Here is a 20,980-nt window from a genome sequence, read left to right on the forward strand (position 1 = left end):
GTTTACCATTTACACATTTCCCACGTCATCATGATTTCTTTGCAGGGAGAGAACTGAATGAAATTCCCTGAAGGGACTGGCTTCTCAGCAGCCTGCCTCTGCAGGGGATAGTGGCTCATACCCCCTCCGGGGAGCTTGAGAATATTGCCTTTCATTGTGGCCTATAGAGCCCAGATACTACAGCAGCAACTAAATGAAATACTTATTTGGAAGAATGCAAATTCTGTACATATTTTGTACCCTAGTCCCTGTTTAAAAACAATCTAGTGAGGAGAAAAAGTTTCCATGAATCAGTCAGTTGCCTAATGGATTTAAGAAATCAAAGGCCAAACTGGTGTTTGTGCTTCATAGTTTACCCAAGCATATGTGTGCTTTTTGTTGCAGAAAATCATGGCGTCTGGTAGTACTACTGCCAGTGAGGAGGAGCGTAGTCTCCGGGAATGTGAACTCTACGTGCAGAAGCACAACATTCAGGCGCTGCTCAAGGATTCTATTGTGCAGTTGTGTACTGCTCGACCTGAGAGACCCATGGCATTCCTTAGGGAATACTTTGAGAAATTGGAGAAGGTAAAAATATGGGAGATGCTATGATGAGTCTAATAAATGTTAAATGTTATAATGCTTAAGAATGTTGCTCATTTGTACCTTTTGGAAGAAAAGGAAGTTTGACCGAATAAGTCTAAAATTAAGAAATGCAGTGAAGACATTTGTAGTAAGTTTTAAATTCGTAACTGGTAGAGTTTAATCAGAAAATGAATCTTTTGCTGTTTATTTGAATGGTAAAGGATTTCCAAACTTCGTTCCTTGTAACCTGGTTTAATTAGTAGTTCTGACTGTAACAGAACCAATCTTTAGTACAGCAATTATTATGACTTGAGAAATTCTGAAGTACTCGAAGGCAGTCAATATTTTTCTTCAGCAAAGCAGGTAACCTTAATAAACCTTACCCCACATTTTAGAACTCAGGTAATAAATTGATTGAGTCTAGTTTGTGATAGATTTATCAGAAATTCTAAATTAATGGTTTGGTTTACTATAGAGTATATGTTGGATGAATTAACTAGAATGCAGATACAAGATGGAAGGTTGTCAAAAGTTTATTCCTTTATAGTTTTGATTAGGACTTCTTTTTCTGGAAAAAATATTCTAGTTATTTCTTGGTTGTTTACTCTTGTGTGTATGTTATTGTGACCTATGTATATGATAGATGCTTTTCTTATCAAAATAATTTTGCATCAAGGACAGTGCTTCAGTTCACTTTCTTCAAGATGATGAATGAAAAAAAGTCTGTATTACCAAGTGTTTTGAGTATTTTATTTGATTTGCATTTTTAACTCTGGGATAAATTTACAGGTTTTCTTATGCATATTGAAGTTTTGAAGTGGTTCATAATGGTCATGAATCAATTGTGATTTTTTAAATGTATATAATTACTTAACTGTATAATAGAAATATCTGCCTTATTTGTTTGGGCCATTTTTTACCAGTGTAATTCATGTTTTAAGATTTAAAACATGTTTGGGTAGTTCAGTGAACAAGTATTTTCTACACTCCTTAAAAACTAACAGGTTGATGTTTAATACCATGATTAGACTTTAATTATTCTAATCATTTTTAATTAAACAGAACACAACTATTAACCAGTCACTATGAATGTAGCCCTGCTAACTTGAAATTGTAATAGAAATTCTGGTTTGCTCTTATTAAATAAGAGAAATTTCCAAATAATGAAACTACTGTGGAGCCAGGTCACAAATGTTCCCTGTTTTGAAATCAAGTGCGTTCCTGGAGATCTGGTTCTGAAATGGGTCACTGTAAGGCGATCCCTCTTCTTTGGACATCAATAGAAATCATGAAATGAGGGGATTAAGCTAGTGAGACATTAAGTGTGTATCTTTTTTTAGGGAGTGTTGAATGTGTGGTGCTAGGTACAAAGCCTGTGTTTACCACAGGACTCTTTAAGGACTAATCAAGGTGGAAGGAAGAAACAAGTAATTATTAGGGTACTTTCTTTGGGATTTTTAGCTTTGCTATGTATTGGTCTTTAAAAAAAATCTAATAAAAGTTACATTTTAACACTTTTCTTCCTGTAACTCAAGGGTCTTTGACTAACATGCATTCTTTTACCCAGGGTTAAATATATTTTCCTAGACTTTCAAGTACCTAGATTATCCACTTTTTAATAGTCCATTGTTCCATATATCATGTTAATTTTTATGTCTTAAAATACTAGTCACATTCTCTTCACCTCCTTCCCAGTTACCCAGGAGTTATGTTTCTGGAATCTTCCAGCTCTTCCATAAGAAATGTACCAAAAAACTCCCACAGTTTGGGCCTATTGAAAGCTTCTGCGTTTTAATTCAGACTATTGTCTGGAATTTGAGTTCTCTTTCATGTTTGTATTTATTATAGAACTTCCCTGTCTTGTTGATAAGAGGAATTAAACTATTGCCTTTTGAGGGCCTCCTGTGTGCCAGATACTGTGTGAAACATTTTATATACATAAATATTCAGTATCGCAAATGTGTGATATATATGAGCATTACCATTTTATAGAGACAGCTGGTAAAACTTGGTTATGATCATACAGTGTAGTGGTCAGCTTTTGCTGCAGCAACATAAAATCCCCAAATTTCAGTGGCTTACTACAACAGACTGTATATATTGGTCATGTGTAGCTCTTTTGGGCTCAGCCTGTCTTGTCTTCTCTACTTCGTGTATTTTGTTCTGGGGCTGAGTGGAAGAAACAGTCACTATATAGGGCATTCCGTTCTCAAGGCAGAGAAGGGACAGAAGCTCAAGGTGGGCTGAGCCAAACCACATTAGCGTGCATGCTATGGCATGTCCACTTACATTCCATGACTAAAGCAAGTCATATGGCCTAGCCTCAAGTGTGTGGGGTGGCAAGTTTACTTAATCTACAGAGAAGAATGGCAAGGGCAGGGAGAAGACAAACAGTTGTGAAAACATTAAGTGGTTGGAGTTAAAAACATAATGCAGAATATAATGCAGAAGAGTCAACAAGATTAACCAGAAAGTAGGCTGGGAGTTTTTTATTTTTTGTTTTAATAAGCTAAAGAGCTAACAAGCTGTGAATAACAGCAAGGGTAAGGATATAAAATTGTATCACAGTACATGCTAGAAATTGATGATTCCAGTAACGGCTCTGACTTGTCAAACAAAATAGGTTATATTCAGATTGCTGTTTTATAGTTCACCAGAATCCAAGGCAGTATTAAAATCAAATTGTTTTTGGTTACTTCAGAATTATCTTAAAAATTTATTTAAGTAGGATACATCCTAATAAGATGTCCTTTGTGAATTTTTTCATTAAACTTTTGTGTAATGTCAATGACAGATTTGGGGAAGTTGAATTTATGTTTTCGTTTATACTCTTTACACTTGGGACCTGAGTTTCATAGTTCTATGTTGATATGGAATAGGAAAGCCTTATTAGTCACTGGAAGTTCCAGAATGAAAATGAAGTGAGTTTTCTAAAAAATACATAAATAGGTCACATGTTCACATGCAGTTCACAATAAAAAGGCACAGCAATAAGAGGTCTGCTTCCCACACCATTGCCTTTCTTGGGTGTGGCCAGTGTTCTGGAGGTAATATATGGCATTTATAGACAAATTTATACATGAAAGGAACATCTTTTCCAACACATGTGGAATGAGCCACTGTCTGGCTATTATGTTTACTCATCCCTGGTTATAACTATTTTGGTTGTTTCCAGTGTTTCACTCTTAAAAAAACTAATTAAATAATGTATGTATCATTTTTTCACATGTGTATATCTTAGAATAAATTTCTGGAAGCAGAATTACTAGATTGCTGAGTCAAAAGGTAAATATATTTATAATTATGAACAAAAATATTGTTTTTTTCTCTCTCGGAAAATTAGAAAATCCGAGAAGTGAGAAGATAAGGATAAAATTTTGCTATAAAAAACAGACATGGCTCTACTAATAGAAATGAACACTACTAACCCCTTCATGGATATGGTTCTAGATTTGCTTGCTGCACATTTAGGATTCTTGTATTTATCTCGATGCGAACATTTGGGTGAGGACTGTGCACAAAAACAACAAAAAACAATAGCAACAACAACAAAAATGGATTTTTTTAATCAAATTTTTTTCCTACAGTAATCATTAAATGCAAAGTTCTCTTAGAATTTTTAAGATGGTTTAGAAAAACAATGTAGAATGGGTCAAATGAATGAGAAAGTATAAGATAACACATTCTTTTACTCTTATTTCAGGCATAATAATTCTCTACTGAGGAATTTCTTTTTTTTTTTTTTTTCTTTTCCTTCCCATTCCTTTATTTATTTATTTTCACGATTAAATCCCATAGCACTAAAAGAACCTTCCCTTCTGAGAATGTCTATTAAGCAATTAGAGAGCTGACCAAATGACAAAATATAACTCTTTTTTTTTTTTTAATACTGTTTTTATTTTTATTTTTTTATTTTTTTTATTGGTTGTTCAAAACATTATAAAGCTCTTGACGTATCATATTTCATACATTAGATTCAAGTTGGTTATGAACTCCCAATTTTACCCCAAATTCTAGATTTGAAAAAAACCGTTTAATTGTTGATTTCAGTTTTACATGAATTGGTTCAATAAGTAGTTTTTACAAGCAGATAATCAAATATAAACCCTGCTAATAAAGAGTGCTTCTAGCTCTGCTGGAGAAGTATCGCTGGGCTGGTTCTTATTTAAATTCTTGTTACCATCACAACCCTCTCATTATTTGTTTATATTTGGGACCCAGGCTAGATGTGAATTCTGCAGGCTCAGGACCCTCTCCAGTTGGTTTGTGTATCCCATTGCTTTGTATAGGGTGTGGTATGGCCGATCCAGAAAATGCAGAATTAATGAAATAGTAGTCTAGACATTCTTGGGTTACTTTGGTGAGCCAGAATTATTGTTACTGGATAACATGCTTGGAAAGGGGAAGTTATTTCTTACTGTTTGCAGTAGAAAACAAAAAGCCTAATTCCCAGGATTTTGTTTTCTGATACATTGCTTTTATGTTCATCATGAATCAGTAATCTTGGAGATCTAATTTTTTACTTCTATATGTCCTTGAACATATGGCTTTTGTCCATTAATAAAGCATGCCATCTATTATCATCTGAGAAACAGTCTGTGGAGAGTTTTTCTTTTTAAACTTTGTTTTTTTCCTATTTGGAATTGACCATTTCCTCTTAATTTACATTGGTACAAGAAGAGACTTGATGTCCCTGAGATGGACTGACACTGGATTATAAGAATACCAACTTTATATGCTGAAGTGTCTCATTTTATAAACCCTCATTTCTTTCAGGAGGAGGCAAAACAGATTCAGAATCTGCAGAAAGCAGGCACCCGCACAGACTCAAGGGAGGAAGAAATCTCTCCTCCTCCCCCCAATCCAGTGGTTAAAGGTCGGCGGCGACGTGGGGCTATCAGTGCTGAAGTCTACACAGAGGAAGATGCTGCGTCTTATGTTAGAAAGGTAGTTTTTGATATCTAAACATTAGGGAAATGTTTTGGGGGTCCACTTGGTGGTCATCTAGTTTCCTTTGATGCGTGAATGTACATTTTCAAATAGTTAATTACAAAAATACAGTTACTTGGTATCAGAGAACAGGTTTCTATAATAGTCTGCTGTCAAAGGAAATAACCAGTGATTATAACCCAAGGAATAATTACATTTGGGGGTTGGTCATTTCCATGCAGTTGTTTTGCAGTCGAATCAAGAGGTATTCCTTTTTCTCTTGAATCATGTTCTCAGTTTTCTGATACTCCATAATTCATATTGTAGCTTTTAACCTTGTATCCAACAAGCTTCATTTGTCCTAATCTTTTAGTTCTCACAGCCAGCCAGCCATTTTGTATTATGCTATTAGTCTCCAGTGGGAACAATTGCATGTGCTTGGGCCTTGTGAAACACAATGATTGTTATAGGATACTTAGTTTTGTCTTAGAATAATGACCTCGGTCAAGGTAATTTTGGTTTGTTTAGTTTTTAACTAGGAACCAAGTACTGGCTTTTAAATCCAAGCCTGGCTGTAGGCAAGGGGATTAAGTAGTCAATATTTGTTGAGTACTTCCTGAATCAAAGATAGTAAGAATGTGCCCACAGTGAAAATATTTAACTCAAAACTGTCTTGTTTAAATACTCTAATGTGGCTTGACATTTAATTGAAATGTAAGTTGCAAACATTAAGTGTTTTTTTGTTTATGGAATTGTTATTTGTCCTTTGACTCTTTTCTAGGTTATACCAAAAGATTATAAGACAATGGCTGCTTTAGCTAAAGCCATTGAAAAGAATGTGCTGTTTTCACATCTTGATGATAATGAGAGAAGGTAGGTATATCTTCTTTGTTAAGAATATTTTTTCAGTATGTCATTTATCTCATATGTCCCAAACTCTTATCATTGTAAGTTTTAAGGCCAAATGACAATCAGGGCTGAAAATCTGGAAGCTTTAATTCTAAGGTTAACATTGGAAATCACGGAAGAGACCTGTGAAATCTTACACTAGGACTTCTCTCTCTTGCAGTGATATTTTTGATGCCATGTTTCCAGTCTCCTTTATTGCTGGAGAGACTGTTATTCAGCAAGGTAAGGACTGCTGTTTTTGTGACATGCAGTATGGTTATGGGAGGATAGGAGAGACTGGAGAATTGGTTTTGTTTATTTTGAGTTTGTTTCCCTCTTTGTGCCTACCATTTCCCCCCATTATGTTGTTAGATTATTCTTTACCCTTTTTCTTCTCTTTTTTTTGATAAAAATTTAAGCTAAACAGAAAGCTTTTTCTAAGGCATTAATATTTCAGGTATAATTTTATTTATAATAATTGTTAAAGGAAATGCTGTTTTATTTTGAATGTCATGGAACTTTAGAACAATATATATATCTCCTGTGTCCTTTATGCTGATTATTAGGCACTTTTATAGTAAAAAATGGAACAAAACCACTTATATTTTTATTTATTCTTGATAGTTTCATGGGTCTTCATAAACCATATATTTTCCCGTTTCATGACAGTCTTGATATGTTCTGTTAACTATTTGTGTTGTTTCTTGTGATATAGATAACATAAAAGTTAATAACTTTGTACACATATGTGGCTTTCTCTAGTTACCTTTTTAGAAGGTATTCTTCACCATAAAATTAGACTAAACAAAATTGATCAGTTCTATGACTTTTAATTTTATGGCTTCTGTTGCTGAATTTTTTTTCTAAAAGATCGTGTTAAATTTAACATACTGTTTTTATAGCCTCATTATAAAATGAGTTTATTTTATATTAATTTGATCGTTTCAATTTGTTTTTTTAATTTGGGATATGATTCTGAATCTTTTACTCTCTTTTAGGCGATGAAGGGGATAATTTCTATGTGATTGATCAAGGAGAGATGGATGTAAGATTTAATAATGGCAAAACTATGTTGATAATCTTACCTTAATAATCTTGTATTATTACTTCTAAGCACTAAGCATAGTGTTTCTCAGGGGCTTGTATTGTGTATTATATTCCATTACCTTTTACCAAGTATTTTTTGACACAGTAACTTTTTTTTTTTAATATGCTCTTATTTTATTTACTTATTTTTGTATGCCATTCTAAGGATACAACCCAATGCCTCGTGTGCTAGGCAAGTGCTCTGTCACTGAGCTCTATCCCTGATACAGTATCTTTAAGGGTAATTTTTCTGACTAGATATGCAGTTACTGACTTCTGGGTTAGTGATTAATAAGTCTGTGCATGCTGTGGAAGGGTAGACGGATGTAAAGGAGTCTAAACCTAGCCATTAGCTATAAAACTTAACACAGCTTTCTTAATTCTGTAAGTTTTCTTTATAAATGAAATAGCAATAAAAAAAGCATCGAACCTTGTAGTTTTATTAGAAAATTCAGTGACTTGATAGAAGTAAAATGCTTAATGCAGTGCTCAGCCTAGTACATAGTAAACGTGTGTCATTGGTATTAATGCTTGACTGACCTTATTTCATCATCATCTCTATGGAATATCTTTTTCATACCACATAGTAGCTCATTTAACTCGTTGTCAGAGGTCATCTATTTTGCTGTGCTGTGTTCTGAGAAATAAAATATTCTGTTTTAAAAATAAATTCGGGATTCTGACTTTTTAAAAAGGTCTAAAAGTTTTAACATGTTTGTATCTATACAAAGAGAAAACTTAATAGTCATTTGCATTTTAGGTCTATGTCAACAATGAATGGGCAACCAGTGTTGGTGAAGGAGGGAGCTTTGGAGAACTTGCTTTGATTTATGGAACACCTAGAGCAGCCACTGTCAAAGCAAAGACAAATGTGAAACTCTGGGGTATTGACCGAGACAGCTATAGAAGAATCCTTATGGTAAGAAATGATGGTTTTTGGAGTGTGATTTAGAATTCTGATCTATGTAACTAATGTTTGCATAATGTCACAAAGTTAAAAATGAGATGTTCTTTTCTTTTAATGATTGAATGTTTTGTATTAATCCCAGTTTAGCATCACTCATTATGCCTTTTGAGGCAGTCATTTTTTAGAACAAAAATAAATTAAGGCCAGAAATCACGTGGGAATCAGAATGTGATGTATATGTAATGGTCTTCTCATATTTAGAAATCTGCCCATTTGCCAACAGATGCTTCTTGATTTACCTCATCTTGCCCACCATAGATTGGCTGCTTTGAAATGCATAAAATTAGGCCATTCAGAAATAAGTGGCTTCTCTAAACTGAAAGTTGGTTATCAGAAATGCATGTGACATGTCTCCTCTTGGAGAGAACAAAGTAATAAAACCATTGGGACAGTCTGCTGATACAGTTAATGAGTTTTTGAGAACTTTGTGATAAGTTTGTAGAGTAGTTTTGGTGGTTAAGTCCCAGCTAATAGCATTGGCTGTTCTAAATAGTTTTCTTAAATTTCTGTAGTGTTCATCTGGCTATTTGAAAGTTTGCAGTCTTGTGTACTTTGAAGTTTTTTTGTATGTTTGGGATATGTTCATGTACTTTGAAATATACTTTGTGTTTCTATTTTCCCGCTGTGGATACCAGAATTGACGAATACTCAAGTACCTTTTTATAAAATGGCATAGTGTTTGCATAAAACATGCACACCCTAACACTCTAAGTCATCTCTTGATTAGATAATACCTAATGCAAAATAAAAGCTGTGTGAGTAGTTGTTATACTGTATTGTTAAGGGAATATTGACAAGAAATAATTCTGGTTTTTGTTGGATCTGAAGTTTGTTGGATTTCTGGGTTCAGTACCTGTGGATAACATGGAGGGACAGACTGTGTGTATATGTATATGTGTGTGTGTGTGTGTGTGCAAGATGTATGTTTTCTGATAGGTGGAGGTTGTGGGGCTGAGGCAATTGGCTTCGTTAGGAAAATTTGTTATAAAGGACAGTGTGTTTCCTTTTCTCTTTCCTCCAGATATATTTAACAAATTTTAAGATAAGACAACTTGATTTGGGGCTATGAGACATTCTCTCATTTTTGCTCTATAAATAACACAGTTTACAAGATTGGAGCTGTGGGGAAGGATTCTGGGCTGGGAGTGTAGTCAGATATAGTTTTTCATATCACTTGGTTGTTTTTTGGAGAGCTGAGCTTTTGCTTACTTGACATTTCATTACTTAGTGGTGCTGTGTACCTCCTGTGCCTTTTAGGAGCAAGCTATGAAGAGCTTTTTGAGCTTTTTAATGTAACTGAACACTTACTGTTTTCAGCATGCAGAGAAGTGATCATAAATCAAGAGGCAACTGCTGCAAGCTTTTTTTTTTCTTTTTAGTATATTTTAAACAATATTATTCCACAACATTGTGTGATGACTTCATGTTTTGGGGATATGACTCCTTTTTCTTTTTTTTTTTTTAGGGAAGCACACTGAGAAAGCGAAAGATGTATGAGGAGTTCCTTAGTAAAGTGTCTATTTTAGGTGAGTTTTTAAAATTGCATGGAGTACTGTCAGATATTTAGCAGAACCTATTACATTTCAGAAAAAGTAATCTAGTTAACTCATGTTTTTTTTACTAGCAGAAAGGGAAAGCACATGAGATTTTTATTTGTGTCAAAGATTTGACTAAATTAAAGTCTAATGTGTGTTGAATTTGCTAATGTATGACAAACTCATTTATTAGAAATGATCAGACGTGGGAAAAGCTTTCTGAAAATAAGGATGTGGCTCTTTCCTCCTAACTGAAAAAGCTGAAGGTGTCCTCCTTCTGAATGTGAACATTTAGTTATTCCCACTCTGACTTCCTTCTTATTTTGTTATTGAGCTTATTGGTTCTGGAATGTACTTCCAAGAAGGCATTTGCTTTGTGGAAATATGAGGTATCATTTGTTGGTATCCTCTGAAAACATGACAGATTTGAAATTTAGAGTAAAGCAAATTAACTGGAGATATTACCTGAGTTTTGTTATGTGGACTGGGAGATGTTAGACCCTAGTCTTTAGGAAAGGCAATGGTGACTTTGCCATTGTTTTGTTATAGGGATTTGACTTTTTTTCCCTCCTTATTTGACCTCTAAAATAATTATATTACTTCTTATCTTGGATATTGGTTTGACCTTTGGGAGCAAAAGTTATTTTCTGGCTCCCTTTGTTGGTTTCATAAACAAATTCAACTGTTAAGTTGTTTGAACTTTGGAAAATTAATGGATTAAGTTATTTGAATTTGGAAAATTATGCATAGTGAAACATTTGGGTACTGCTATTGAAAGTTTGATTTGCATTGATGGCAGTATGAAGGACTGCTTTCTGATCACATTTTTCTTATTCCTTTGCCATTTGATATAGTGTTGATATAAATTAATATGATTACAAAAGTAAGAATCTAAGAGTCATATGCAGGTATATGAGAATCCTGCTGAGACTAGAGGCAATTGAAGATATGTGCCATTGTCATGTTTAATCTGAAACACTGCTGGGGTGATGAATGGGCATGGATATTTGCTTGAATATCTGTACACTTGGTTTTTGTTTCAAAAAATTTAGCAATACCAAATAATGTAGAATTTTTTTGATTCTTGTCTTTCAGAGTCTTTGGACAAATGGGAACGTCTCACTGTAGCTGATGCACTGGAACCAGTCCAGTTTGAAGATGGACAGAAGATTGTGGTGCAGGGAGAACCAGGAGATGAGTTCTTCATTATTTTAGAGGTAAAGAACTTTGCATTTGATTCCTTACCAAGTTGTATGCCATAAAGGGGAAACTGGGGATTAATTCTTGTTTATCCTTTGGATTTTAAGAATACCAGATAGTTTTATTTAAAAATTATCTTTTGGGGCTTGAGATATAGCTCAGTGGTAGAGTGTTTGCCTATTATCTATGAGACTGAGACCCTGGGTTCCATCCCCAGCACTGCAAAAAATAAAGTAGTATATGGTTTCATTGTGGTTTGTGAGGCCTAACTAGCCCAGGTGTGAAGATCATTTTTTAAAAATTATTTTTAAATTTTTATTTGGAATGCAGTTGTTTGATTTCTGTTTAAGGCCACTACATTTTAAGAGTTTGAGTCGGAAAATTCTAGAAAGGCCCAAGACTCGAGTGGCCAAATCCAGGGTTACTCAAATTGTTCTTTACCATGCAAGCCAAGAAAACCCTAAAAAATAAAAAACTGAAAACTTACAACAGTTAGCAAAACAAATTGAAAACTCTGGGTGGTTCTTGTTAAAATGCAAGTGTTTGGGCTATTTGACAAAGAAGGATCAAAGGTAATTATTTAAATTCCTAAAGTTTATATGTTTTATATCTTTACAATCTGGGAAATATATAGCAGTTAATCTTGCCTGCTAGACAGATCCAAATAGCAGATTCAAAGGCTCAACTCTGTAGTCATGGTGCAAAAGCAGCCTTAGAAATGTGAATGAGTGGATGTGGCATTCCAAAAAATCTTATTTACAAAATAGTGAGTTTGTCTACAGTTTGTGAAACTACAGTTTGCCAGAGTCTGAATTCCTAAGTATTTTAGTTTGATCAGTACCTTGCTCTGAGCAGGGGATAATGGTTAAATAGAAATCAAAGTTCATATGGTGACTGACTTTTCTGTCATCTTTTACCTTATGAACACAGATGAGTTGGATTATCTCTAAATCCTTTTCTCCCCTCTGTTTTGCAAAATAGCTAAAGTTGCACAGGGTGTTTAAGATCCCACTCTGGGTTAGAAAGTATTTGCTTAGCTTTTTGGTGATTGTATTATAGGGGTCGGCTGCTGTGCTGCAACGTCGGTCAGAAAATGAAGAGTTTGTTGAAGTGGGAAGATTGGGGCCTTCTGATTATTTTGGTATGTTGGATTCCTTCACAATTAGAGTTACCTTTCAGTGAGACGTGTAGTATTTCATAATTTTGTCTTCTCCTGAACTTTTAAAATTGCAGTCTTTTGCCTGTCGGAGAAATAGTGTGAGATTTTGCTCTTTACTCAGTTAATAATTGAGTAATTATTGTCCCATACCTATTATTGGTGTGTGTGTATGTATATGTGTGTGTGTGTGTGTGTGTATCTATATAATGTGCAGATGTGTGTCTGCTTTTAATTGAATGGAAAACAAAATCTTTGTTTTCTTTCTCAGAAGTGCACTTTAAACATTTTTTTAAAATTTGTTTTAATTAATGTACTTTTTAAAGGATTTTTTTTTGTTTTGTTTTTCTGTAGAAGTTAACCTGCTTTTATCCTTCTCTTTTCTGTCTTCCAGGTGAAATTGCACTACTGATGAATCGTCCTCGTGCTGCTACAGTGGTTGCACGTGGCCCCTTGAAGTGTGTGAAGCTGGATCGACCTCGATTTGAACGTGTCCTTGGCCCATGCTCAGATATTCTCAAACGAAACATCCAGCAGTACAACAGTTTCGTGTCACTGTCTGTCTGAAACCTGCCTCCTGTGCCTCCCTTTCTCCTTTCCCCAGTTCATGCTTCACTCACGCAGACTGCTTAATTTTCCCTATTTGCAGCGCCAAGTGGCCACTGGCATTGCAGCTTCTTGTCTCTTTATATTAAAAATTGCTTTTATTGCACCGTTCTCAATTTGGAGCATTAAGTGAATGCTCGAACACAAATAAATAGAAAGAGTTCTGTGGACTTTGCTGTTACTGCTTCTCTCTGTGCAGTGTTAGTGTTCAAACTGGGCAGTGAGTGCCATGCTTTTTGGTGAGGGCAGATCCCAGCACCAATGAATTACCATAGAGTAATGATGTAACAGTGCAAGATTTTTTTGTGACATAATTTTCCAGTCAAGTATATTTAGACTGTGGCCATATATGCTATATTTCTTTATAGAATAAATGGTTTCTCATTAAGCTGTAAGGATTAGGAACAATGGATATAGAAAAATCTTAGTAGCGTAGAAAGACATCTGCCTGTAATTAAAACTAGTTTAAGGTGAAAAAAATGCCCATTTTTGCTAATTATCAGATGGATACAGTTGGTTCAGACCCCCACCCTTAACCTGAATTTTTGTTTGCCAAGCTAATTTGCCTGGTTTTGTTTGTGTCCTGTTACTGTTTCTTTTCCAACTCTGAAATACTTTTAGGTGTGGCTGTCTATACCAGCCTTTATTTGAAACCAAACCATAGACTACAAATATTGGGTTAAGATTTAACTACATCTGCCTCAGCTCACAGATTTTATTTATCCAGCTAGTGCCAAATACTGACATCAGATGCTGAATTGAAAATAAGAATTTGAGGTCTACACTTTCAGTTGTTAACTTAAGAGTTTTTGGTTAATACATGTTCTTCATTTGACTCCAGTATGATATCCTATGTTCAGTAGACTCTTGATTCTAGGAGATTGGATTTGCTGAGAGTAGATACAGGTGGAAATAATGTCACACAGAAATATGAAGTGACGTTGCTAAATAGAAGAACCAGGTGGACAGATTTCAGTGTCGAGAATTTTCCCCCACTAAATTCATTGGGGCGTGAGGTTTAGGAATAAGTTTTGTACTTTGGTTTCACATTTACCCCCTCCTTTTTATGTTGGCTAGAACTTTGGGTGGGGTGGGATGGGGTGGGATATGTCTGTGTGTCTAAAAGGCCATTCTGCTGGAAGACCTGCTTTCCTGTCCTGTATTTCTCTGGCAGCCTTTTATTTTTACTTTAAGTCAACTTGTGTTTTGAGTCTTACCTGTAATTCAGTATTTTCCTGCCTTATGTGTTATAATATTCCAATGATACCCAACAGTTTATTTTTATTATGATTTTTTTAAACAAAATTTCACAGTTCTGTAATGTAGGCACTTTTATTTTCATTGTGATTTATGTATATTGTAGGGTAATATTTGGGAGTGACTGCAAGCAGTTTTCCATCTGTGTGCAACTGGTTTTGATTAATAATCCTTTCACCTACCTTTTCCCAGGTAATTTAAATTGGACATGATCGATTTTTTTTGGTTTTTTTGCAAATTTTAGGTTGTTACTAACTTTGGAATATAAATCTGGGAAAGAAATTTTATTTACTTGTTAGTGTGGGATAGAAAGCCACCTTGTTACAAATTTTTTAATTTCCAAAATCTGTATTAAATGAAGGTTTTCTGCTCTGTACTTTATGTTTAGCTATCTTTTTTATACTTAAAAAAACTAAAAATAAAAATTATGTTCTTATTAGCTTTAAGCTTGATTTTGATCTTTGTTTAAAAGCCCAAAATGTACTTAAATGAATTATGTAGAATGCCATAAAATCAGTTTCTTATATGTACATAATCATGTTCATGTATATTTAGGTATGGATACTGCTAAGTGAGTTTTACTCAAATCATTTGGCTTGCTGTTTACTCCCTTTTGTAGTTTTTGATCTTAGACATTTTAAGATAAGTCTGAATTGAAAAATTTTCACATTTAAAGCTTTATCTTTGTGCAATCTAAGTGTATGTGAGAAATCACAGTTGGCATAATTTTGTTGTAGTTGATATTCAGGGTTTTAGGAATCATTATTTCAGGATTTGGTGAGTGAATTTATGAGATCTACTGCTCTAGAAGTATAGATGGCCAAAGGACCATTTCGTATTGCCTCCTGGTTGCCTGTCTGATGATACTGTGTGTGCTAATATATGCTATTCTTTTTGTTATAGATTGTCTTAACAGTAGGTCAAGTAATAAAAAGAGATTAAATAATTTAAATTCTTAAATGAATCAGTTTTTCTTCACTTTCTCCTTTTTTTCTTCCTCTGTCCCTTCCCCAGAGTCTCTGTTTCTGGTGGGTGAGAATGAGAAGGGGAAGTGAATTATGGGATCGTTATTTTTAAAGAGTAACATGTTTATTTTCCAAGCTTTCCAATTCAGTTTGACTATCAAAGAATGGATCTCAACTTTGCTTAAAGGGTAGCAGATACGTAACAGATTTACCCACCAAGTTATGGAAGGAAAAGATTCAATCAAAAATTAAAGATTTCCTGTTTATTGAAGATAGTATCAGTTTTGTGGCCTTAGAACTTTCCCATACCTAAGGGGGAAATACCATTTCTGGATTACCATATCTTTGGTTTGTATTTAAGATATGCAGTTGCTTAGAGATGTTTTTATAGAAAGTCTTATAGCTTAGATTTTTGAGGAGTGAGGTGATTAAGTTGTACTTACTAGTATAATGTGCTTATCTCTTCACATCCTGTGAAGCTGGAGATGTGCTAGAAGAACTTTTTTTAAATACCTTTATTTTTATATGTTATAATATTCTAATGATACCCAACAGTTTATTTTTATTATGATTTTTTTAAACAAAAATGGTGCTGAGGATCGAACCCAGGGCCTCGCACGTGCTGGGTGAGCACTCTATTGCTGAGCCACAATCTCAGCCCCTAGAAGAACTTTTTCTAGCTAACACACTCAGGAATTCGGTTTTTTTATTATTATTTTTTGCAGTGCTGGGGATTGAACTTGGGGCCTTGCACATACTAGACAAGTACTCTACTGCTGAGCTACATCCCCAGCCCCAGAAGAACACTGTGCTCTTTGTATAGGTTCAATACCCACTTCTTCCAGTCTGCTGGAGTTGAAACTTTCAGAGCCACAACAGTAGAACTAAAGAAAATTTGCTTGGGTTGATTGTCCTTGTTATAGATTAATTTTCCCTCTGTAACAGTGGCCCATGGTGACTCACATTTTGTTTAATATATTAAAGTGTTGACATTTTAAAATTGAAGTAGCATGATGTCAGATTGTTTTAAATTTTGCTTTATATCTAACCACTGATAGCTGGGCCTTTTTTGTGCTTTGTTTAGACTCTGGCAATGTATTTTTATATGAGCTGAAACAACATTAAGGAACTAACAATGGCTAGATAACCACTGAGTTTGTCCCCAAAGATGTCTGTCATAATAGCTATCAGTAAAGGCTGTAGTTAAAAAGGGGGAATCCTAATTTCTCTCTTCTCACACTGTGGGATTTTACCATAGAAGTCAGCATTGTTGTATACATAGCTAAAATTTGTTTCTTGACATAACTTCAGAACTCTTGACTGCATCATGACTCCATCTAAAGCTAAAATCACTAATTTTTTTTCCTTGTTTTCTGAATGAAAGTTCTACCAATTTTGCCTAAGTAGCTCTGTGCTTCTAAAAGTTTCCACTAGATGGAGAGCTTTTTTATCATCTTTGTTAATCCCAAATGTTAATCCCAAATGAGTTGTTTTTAGTCATTTATGGATTCTGTGTTTGCAGATATGCCTAGTTGCTAAAATTTATTTGTAACCCGCCACTGTACACGGTGCTTTTGCAGTCATTTGAGGACTTGTGCAGTGCAGTGGAGAGTTGGAATCTCCAGTGAATATTTTCCCACCCTAAGGTGAACAAGGGGACGCTCAGTCTTTCAGTTGTCACGCTGTGTCTTTTTGTTTGTTTGGTCGGTCCTTTTAGTGCCATTTTGCAGTTTTGTGCTTTTCCTTGATGACTTTCGTATTTGAAATGGTCCCAAGTGCAGTGCTGTTGGACTGACCAGTGTTCCTAAGGGCAAGAAGGCTGTGCTGTGTCTTAGAAAATACTGTGTATTAGATGAGCTTTGTTCATGCCTGAGTTGCAGTGATGTTGGCCGTGAAGCAGTGTTAAAGAGTTCAGCAGAATAAAGTGTCTTGAACAAGAAAACAAGATCATAAGTTGATTCATTGAAAACTGTGTGAACGTAAACTCTGGAAACCTAACTCAGTAGAGCAATGAAGGATTTCAGTATTTGCTAATTTATATCAGAGGCGGCTTTATAGGACATAAAGAGAATTGACTGTTTTGTAATTTTCAGACTCAGATTGTCCTGGTTTTTGAGAAGGCTGCAGAGGGTGCCTCCAGCCCCTATATCACCAAGTCCTGTACTGTACGGCCATCTTCAATCCTTCTGTCAGTGGTGACAGGGAAAGTTTTCACAGTGTTTCATCGGGCCTTGAGCAGTGGTTCAAACTAACAAGTGGGAAGGACTCACTGGTTTCTAAAAAAAACTTATCACAGCCTTCAGCTATACTAGTAATACTAATACTGTGGAGACATTTTTATACCATTTGATAGAATTTCTAGGTATTTTTGATGAATGATCTTAATTTTGTTGTTAAAAACACAATGAAGCTGGGTGTGGTGGCGCACACCTGTAATCCTAGTGGCTTGGGAGGCTGAGACATGAGAATCGAATTCAAAGCCAGCCTCTGCAATTGCAAAAGGTGCTAACCAACCAAGTGAGGCCCGGCCTCTCAATAAAATGCAAAATAGGGCTGGGGATGTGGCTCAGTAGATGAGTGAACATGAGTTCAATCCCTGGTACCAAAAAAAAAAAAAAGGAACAATGGAATGTTAACGATGAGTAAATAATAAGGCATAGAGCTCCTCATCAAGGTCAAATTCAATTCTGCTACTTTCAATTTGAATAGTAGGTCACAAAATCCTACACCCTTCAAAAATTAACTTGTAGTCAGAGTAGTAGCTGAATTGGATGGAGCTGAAACTCACCCTTCCTAAGCCTCTGGTTTGGAAGTCCCAACCATTTTGTGCTGTTCTTGGTCTTTCCCCGAATATTTTCATGTATTCCTGGTCCCTCCTTAGGGAAAAAAATGACTTGAAGTAGGAGAAACAGCTGATGGAGTGGGAAGTCCTGTGCTGCATTTGGCTACCCCACGTGAGGCAGTCTCTGGGATTAAGATCCCCAGCACCACAAAAGGAGAAAAAAAAGAGCTATTTTTCTATTTTTTTAAGCACAACTTCATAAATGGGTTGTGATGCATTTGGGGTTTTGTGTTACAGTGGAAAGAAGACATGGGATAGGTCTACGCCATCGAACTGGGTGGTTATCTCTCTGAGCCTTGGTTCTCTTTCCTGAGGGGCTGGGAGTTGTGTGTATGTTGGGAAGCCTGTGTGTTGTTTCTGTAATGTGGGGGGACTTGGGGAACCACAGGCTCAGGGGCAGGGTACCAGTATGCAATATCAGCGTGGGCCAGTGGTACCTGTTGTGACTTTTTGTTGGGCTGTCTTTGGACATTGCAGTCTTGATCTTGTTCTCTACTCCCCTCACCCTTCGACTGTTTGAGCCTCCAACCTTTATTGGAAGAGAATTTGATCTGCTGAATCATTTATTTTTGCTTGTTGACTAATCACTCCGCAGAATGCATACATTCCTGTCATTTGTGGTTTCAGTTATTATGGAATAAGAAACATGTCTCCAGTTCCAGGAGTTTGAGATGTCAACAAGTCAATAGGGGGAATTGGAGGAGACGGGGAATCCCTACTATCCTTTCAAGGAGGTTTGGGATAGAAACTTGATTTAGTTCTTTTTTAGTCAGTACAGGAGGAGAGGGTATCTAGAGGACCTCATCCCTCCAGATGGCTCCCTGTTCCTGTGGGGGTCTCATAGGTGACAGTTCTGGGACATAAGGTGGAGGGTTGTGGCTGACAGTCCAGCAGGCCCTGGCCTTTGTCCTTCCTCTCTCCAGGACTTCCTCTAGTACCTGACGAGCCGACCATGCCATGCTGACCTTGGAGACCTCTCTTTTCCCTCCATCACAATTCCTCCTATTGTTACTGCCTGCTAGTCTTGACATTGTTATTTCAGTTGACAATGAATACTCTCACTGGAATACCTTCTTTCTGGTATTTAGAGCAAATTCTTACTCTACTTTTTGTGACAGTATTCTGAGAAGTTACTCTAAGACTGCTCAGTAGGGACAGTGACTACAATGTAAGTAGAAGGTGTAAAGTCTAGTTTGAACCGGTTTGAGGCTTACTTATCTGAAGATTTTGAGGCTGCTTGAGATCTGCAAGATGTTTTGTCTGGACCAGGAATTATCCTTTACTTGTAGATAGAATAAGGACCTGGAGGACAGGTATCCACTTTGATGTCCTTTTATTTGACTTGGTACAGTTAAAACTTTCCTGGGAACAGGGCCTAGAAACCTTCCAGATCTGAGTCATATGCAGGTTGCCCAGAGCACTGGGGAGATAGTCTGTGGCTTGATGGAGCTAGAGATTTCTGGGAAAGATGGAGCCAAGGCGATTCACTATAGAAGGGATCTTAAGTGACCTTATAGAGCAGGTCAGTGGATCCCTCTTGCTGTTTCAGAACATGCCCTGCCTCTTCCTGAGCTTGAGACTTGCCCTCCAGCACGAGGAGAGGGAAGTAAGGACGCAGTGGTCTGCACTCCAGAGCCCTCCGCTGGCTTGTGCTTCTCCAGCCCTTAGCTTGTCAGGTTAGCCTGGCCAGAGTCTCGGGCTGATTGCTGTGCTGGGACATCGGCTATGACACGCTGCTGTCCATGGGCCTCTATGCAGTCCCCCACTGTCTTGAGGATGATTTGGAGTCTGCGGTCCAGGGCCAGGAGGTGCGGTTCAGTGAGGATGGGGGCCAGCTGGTCTTCTAGTAGAGACTCCCGCATCACATCGCTGAGTCTGTAGTCGGCCTGGGCCAGCAGCTGCAGATGCAAGAGTGTTTTCTTTTTGATCCTGAAAAGGCAAAGTCATAGGAGCCAAATAAGTCAGGGCAAAGAAAATACCTTGTCTGTACCTGCCCATTCCCCGAATAGCTGTTGCAGCTGATATTCTGAGAGCCTTCTCCCCCAGTGCCTTCTCAAGCATGTTAATGAAAACCACATCAAAAGGGAATGAAGAAAAGGTGTCCGCCTTTGCCCAATTGCCTTTTGGTCAACAGCCTGTAACAATCATAATACCGCCCGTGCTGACGCTGGACCGTGCGCATTTGCGCTGAGGTTGCTAAAGGAATCAAAACTGAAGTGACAGGATTTTTTAAAGAGACTTAAAGCTGATGGGAGAAGCTTCTAGTAGGTGAAATGATGAAGCTGTCTGCCATTTCAAGAGCTAGCCTCCAAGATGGGTCATGCTAACTATTTCTCAGATTCTAAAATCAGAGGGATGAAAATGGGGTGGGGCCATCCTCAGGAGTTTTATCTCTTTTTATGCAGGAATCTGACTTGGACTTCTGGGCAGGCAGCTTAATTGTCTTATTTTTGTCACAAGCAGCTATTGCCTGGCCTCCTCAGGAAGGGAGGGAGGAAGCAAGAAGGGAGACATATTGGAATTAATCTAAGAAGCTGATTAAGAACATTCATACTCAGAGTTTCCCGCTGGAGACAAATGGGGTGGTTTTGCTAGGTGCGAACCACATATTTATAATTAGCTCCGGATGCTGTTGCTGAGCAGGTGGACAGTTTCACAAGCCTGGCTAAGATGCTAGAAAGGCCTGGAAGTAGGTTAGACATCCTCCAGAGAAGTGTGGTTGGGTGAACTGAACTCTGGGCACAGGCTGTTTAAAGGGCACTCTAATCAGGACTTTGCTTACATGGTGATCAAATAGTAATATGAGACTATCTGACTCCTGGACAAAGCAGAGGTATGATTAGTAATGTCAAAGGTCATCAGCCCCCGCAAAAGTGGGAAATTATCTAAGTGGGTTAGAGATTAAAGTTGGCAACTGAAAAGTTTAAAAGATTATGTCCAGCTGAGTGCGGTGGCACACGCCTGTAATCCTAGCAGCTTGGGAAG

General features: G+C 36.7%; 2 protein-coding genes across 2 annotated transcripts in view; one reads left to right on the forward strand and one right to left on the reverse strand.

Annotated features, from left to right (window-relative positions):
• The first annotated feature begins 384 nt into the window (after nucleotides 1-384).
• Prkar1a (protein kinase cAMP-dependent type I regulatory subunit alpha) lies at nucleotides 385-15,140 on the forward strand. The gene is made up of 10 exons (XM_015504857.2): nucleotides 385-567; nucleotides 5,341-5,511; nucleotides 6,275-6,366; nucleotides 6,563-6,624; nucleotides 7,380-7,426; nucleotides 8,228-8,386; nucleotides 9,900-9,960; nucleotides 11,065-11,186; nucleotides 12,229-12,310; nucleotides 12,720-15,140. The coding sequence occupies exons 1-10, from the start codon at nucleotides 391-393 to the stop codon at nucleotides 12,890-12,892; spliced, it is 1,146 nt and encodes a 381-aa protein (XP_015360343.1). The 5' UTR covers nucleotides 385-390; the 3' UTR covers nucleotides 12,893-15,140.
• Fam20a (FAM20A golgi associated secretory pathway pseudokinase) overlaps nucleotides 14,329-20,980 on the reverse strand; it is a 52,522-nt gene continuing 45,870 nt past the window's right edge. Inside the window, exon 11 of the mRNA XM_015504858.2 lies at nucleotides 14,329-19,924. Within this exon, the coding sequence (XP_015360344.1) occupies nucleotides 19,660-19,924 (265 nt within the window). The 3' untranslated portion in view covers nucleotides 14,329-19,659. The remainder of the gene's footprint in view (nucleotides 19,925-20,980) is intronic.

This window comes from Marmota marmota, unplaced genomic scaffold (genome assembly GCF_001458135.2).
Source record: "Marmota marmota marmota unplaced genomic scaffold, marMar, whole genome shotgun sequence".
Taxonomy (NCBI): domain Eukaryota; kingdom Metazoa; phylum Chordata; class Mammalia; order Rodentia; family Sciuridae; genus Marmota; species Marmota marmota.

Bases quoted from the DNA above. Each gene is read 5' to 3' on its own strand.
- Prkar1a (XM_015504857.2), top strand. From the start codon at position 391: ATGGCGTCTGGTAGTACTACTGCCAGTGAGGAGGAGCGTAGTCTCCGG. The intron at 568-5,340 runs GTAAAAATATGG...CATTTCTTTCAG, and splicing joins ACTTTGAGAAATTGGAGAAG to GAGGAGGCAAAACAGATTCA. The intron at 9,961-11,064 runs GTGAGTTTTTAA...CTTGTCTTTCAG, and splicing joins TAGTAAAGTGTCTATTTTAG to AGTCTTTGGACAAATGGGAA.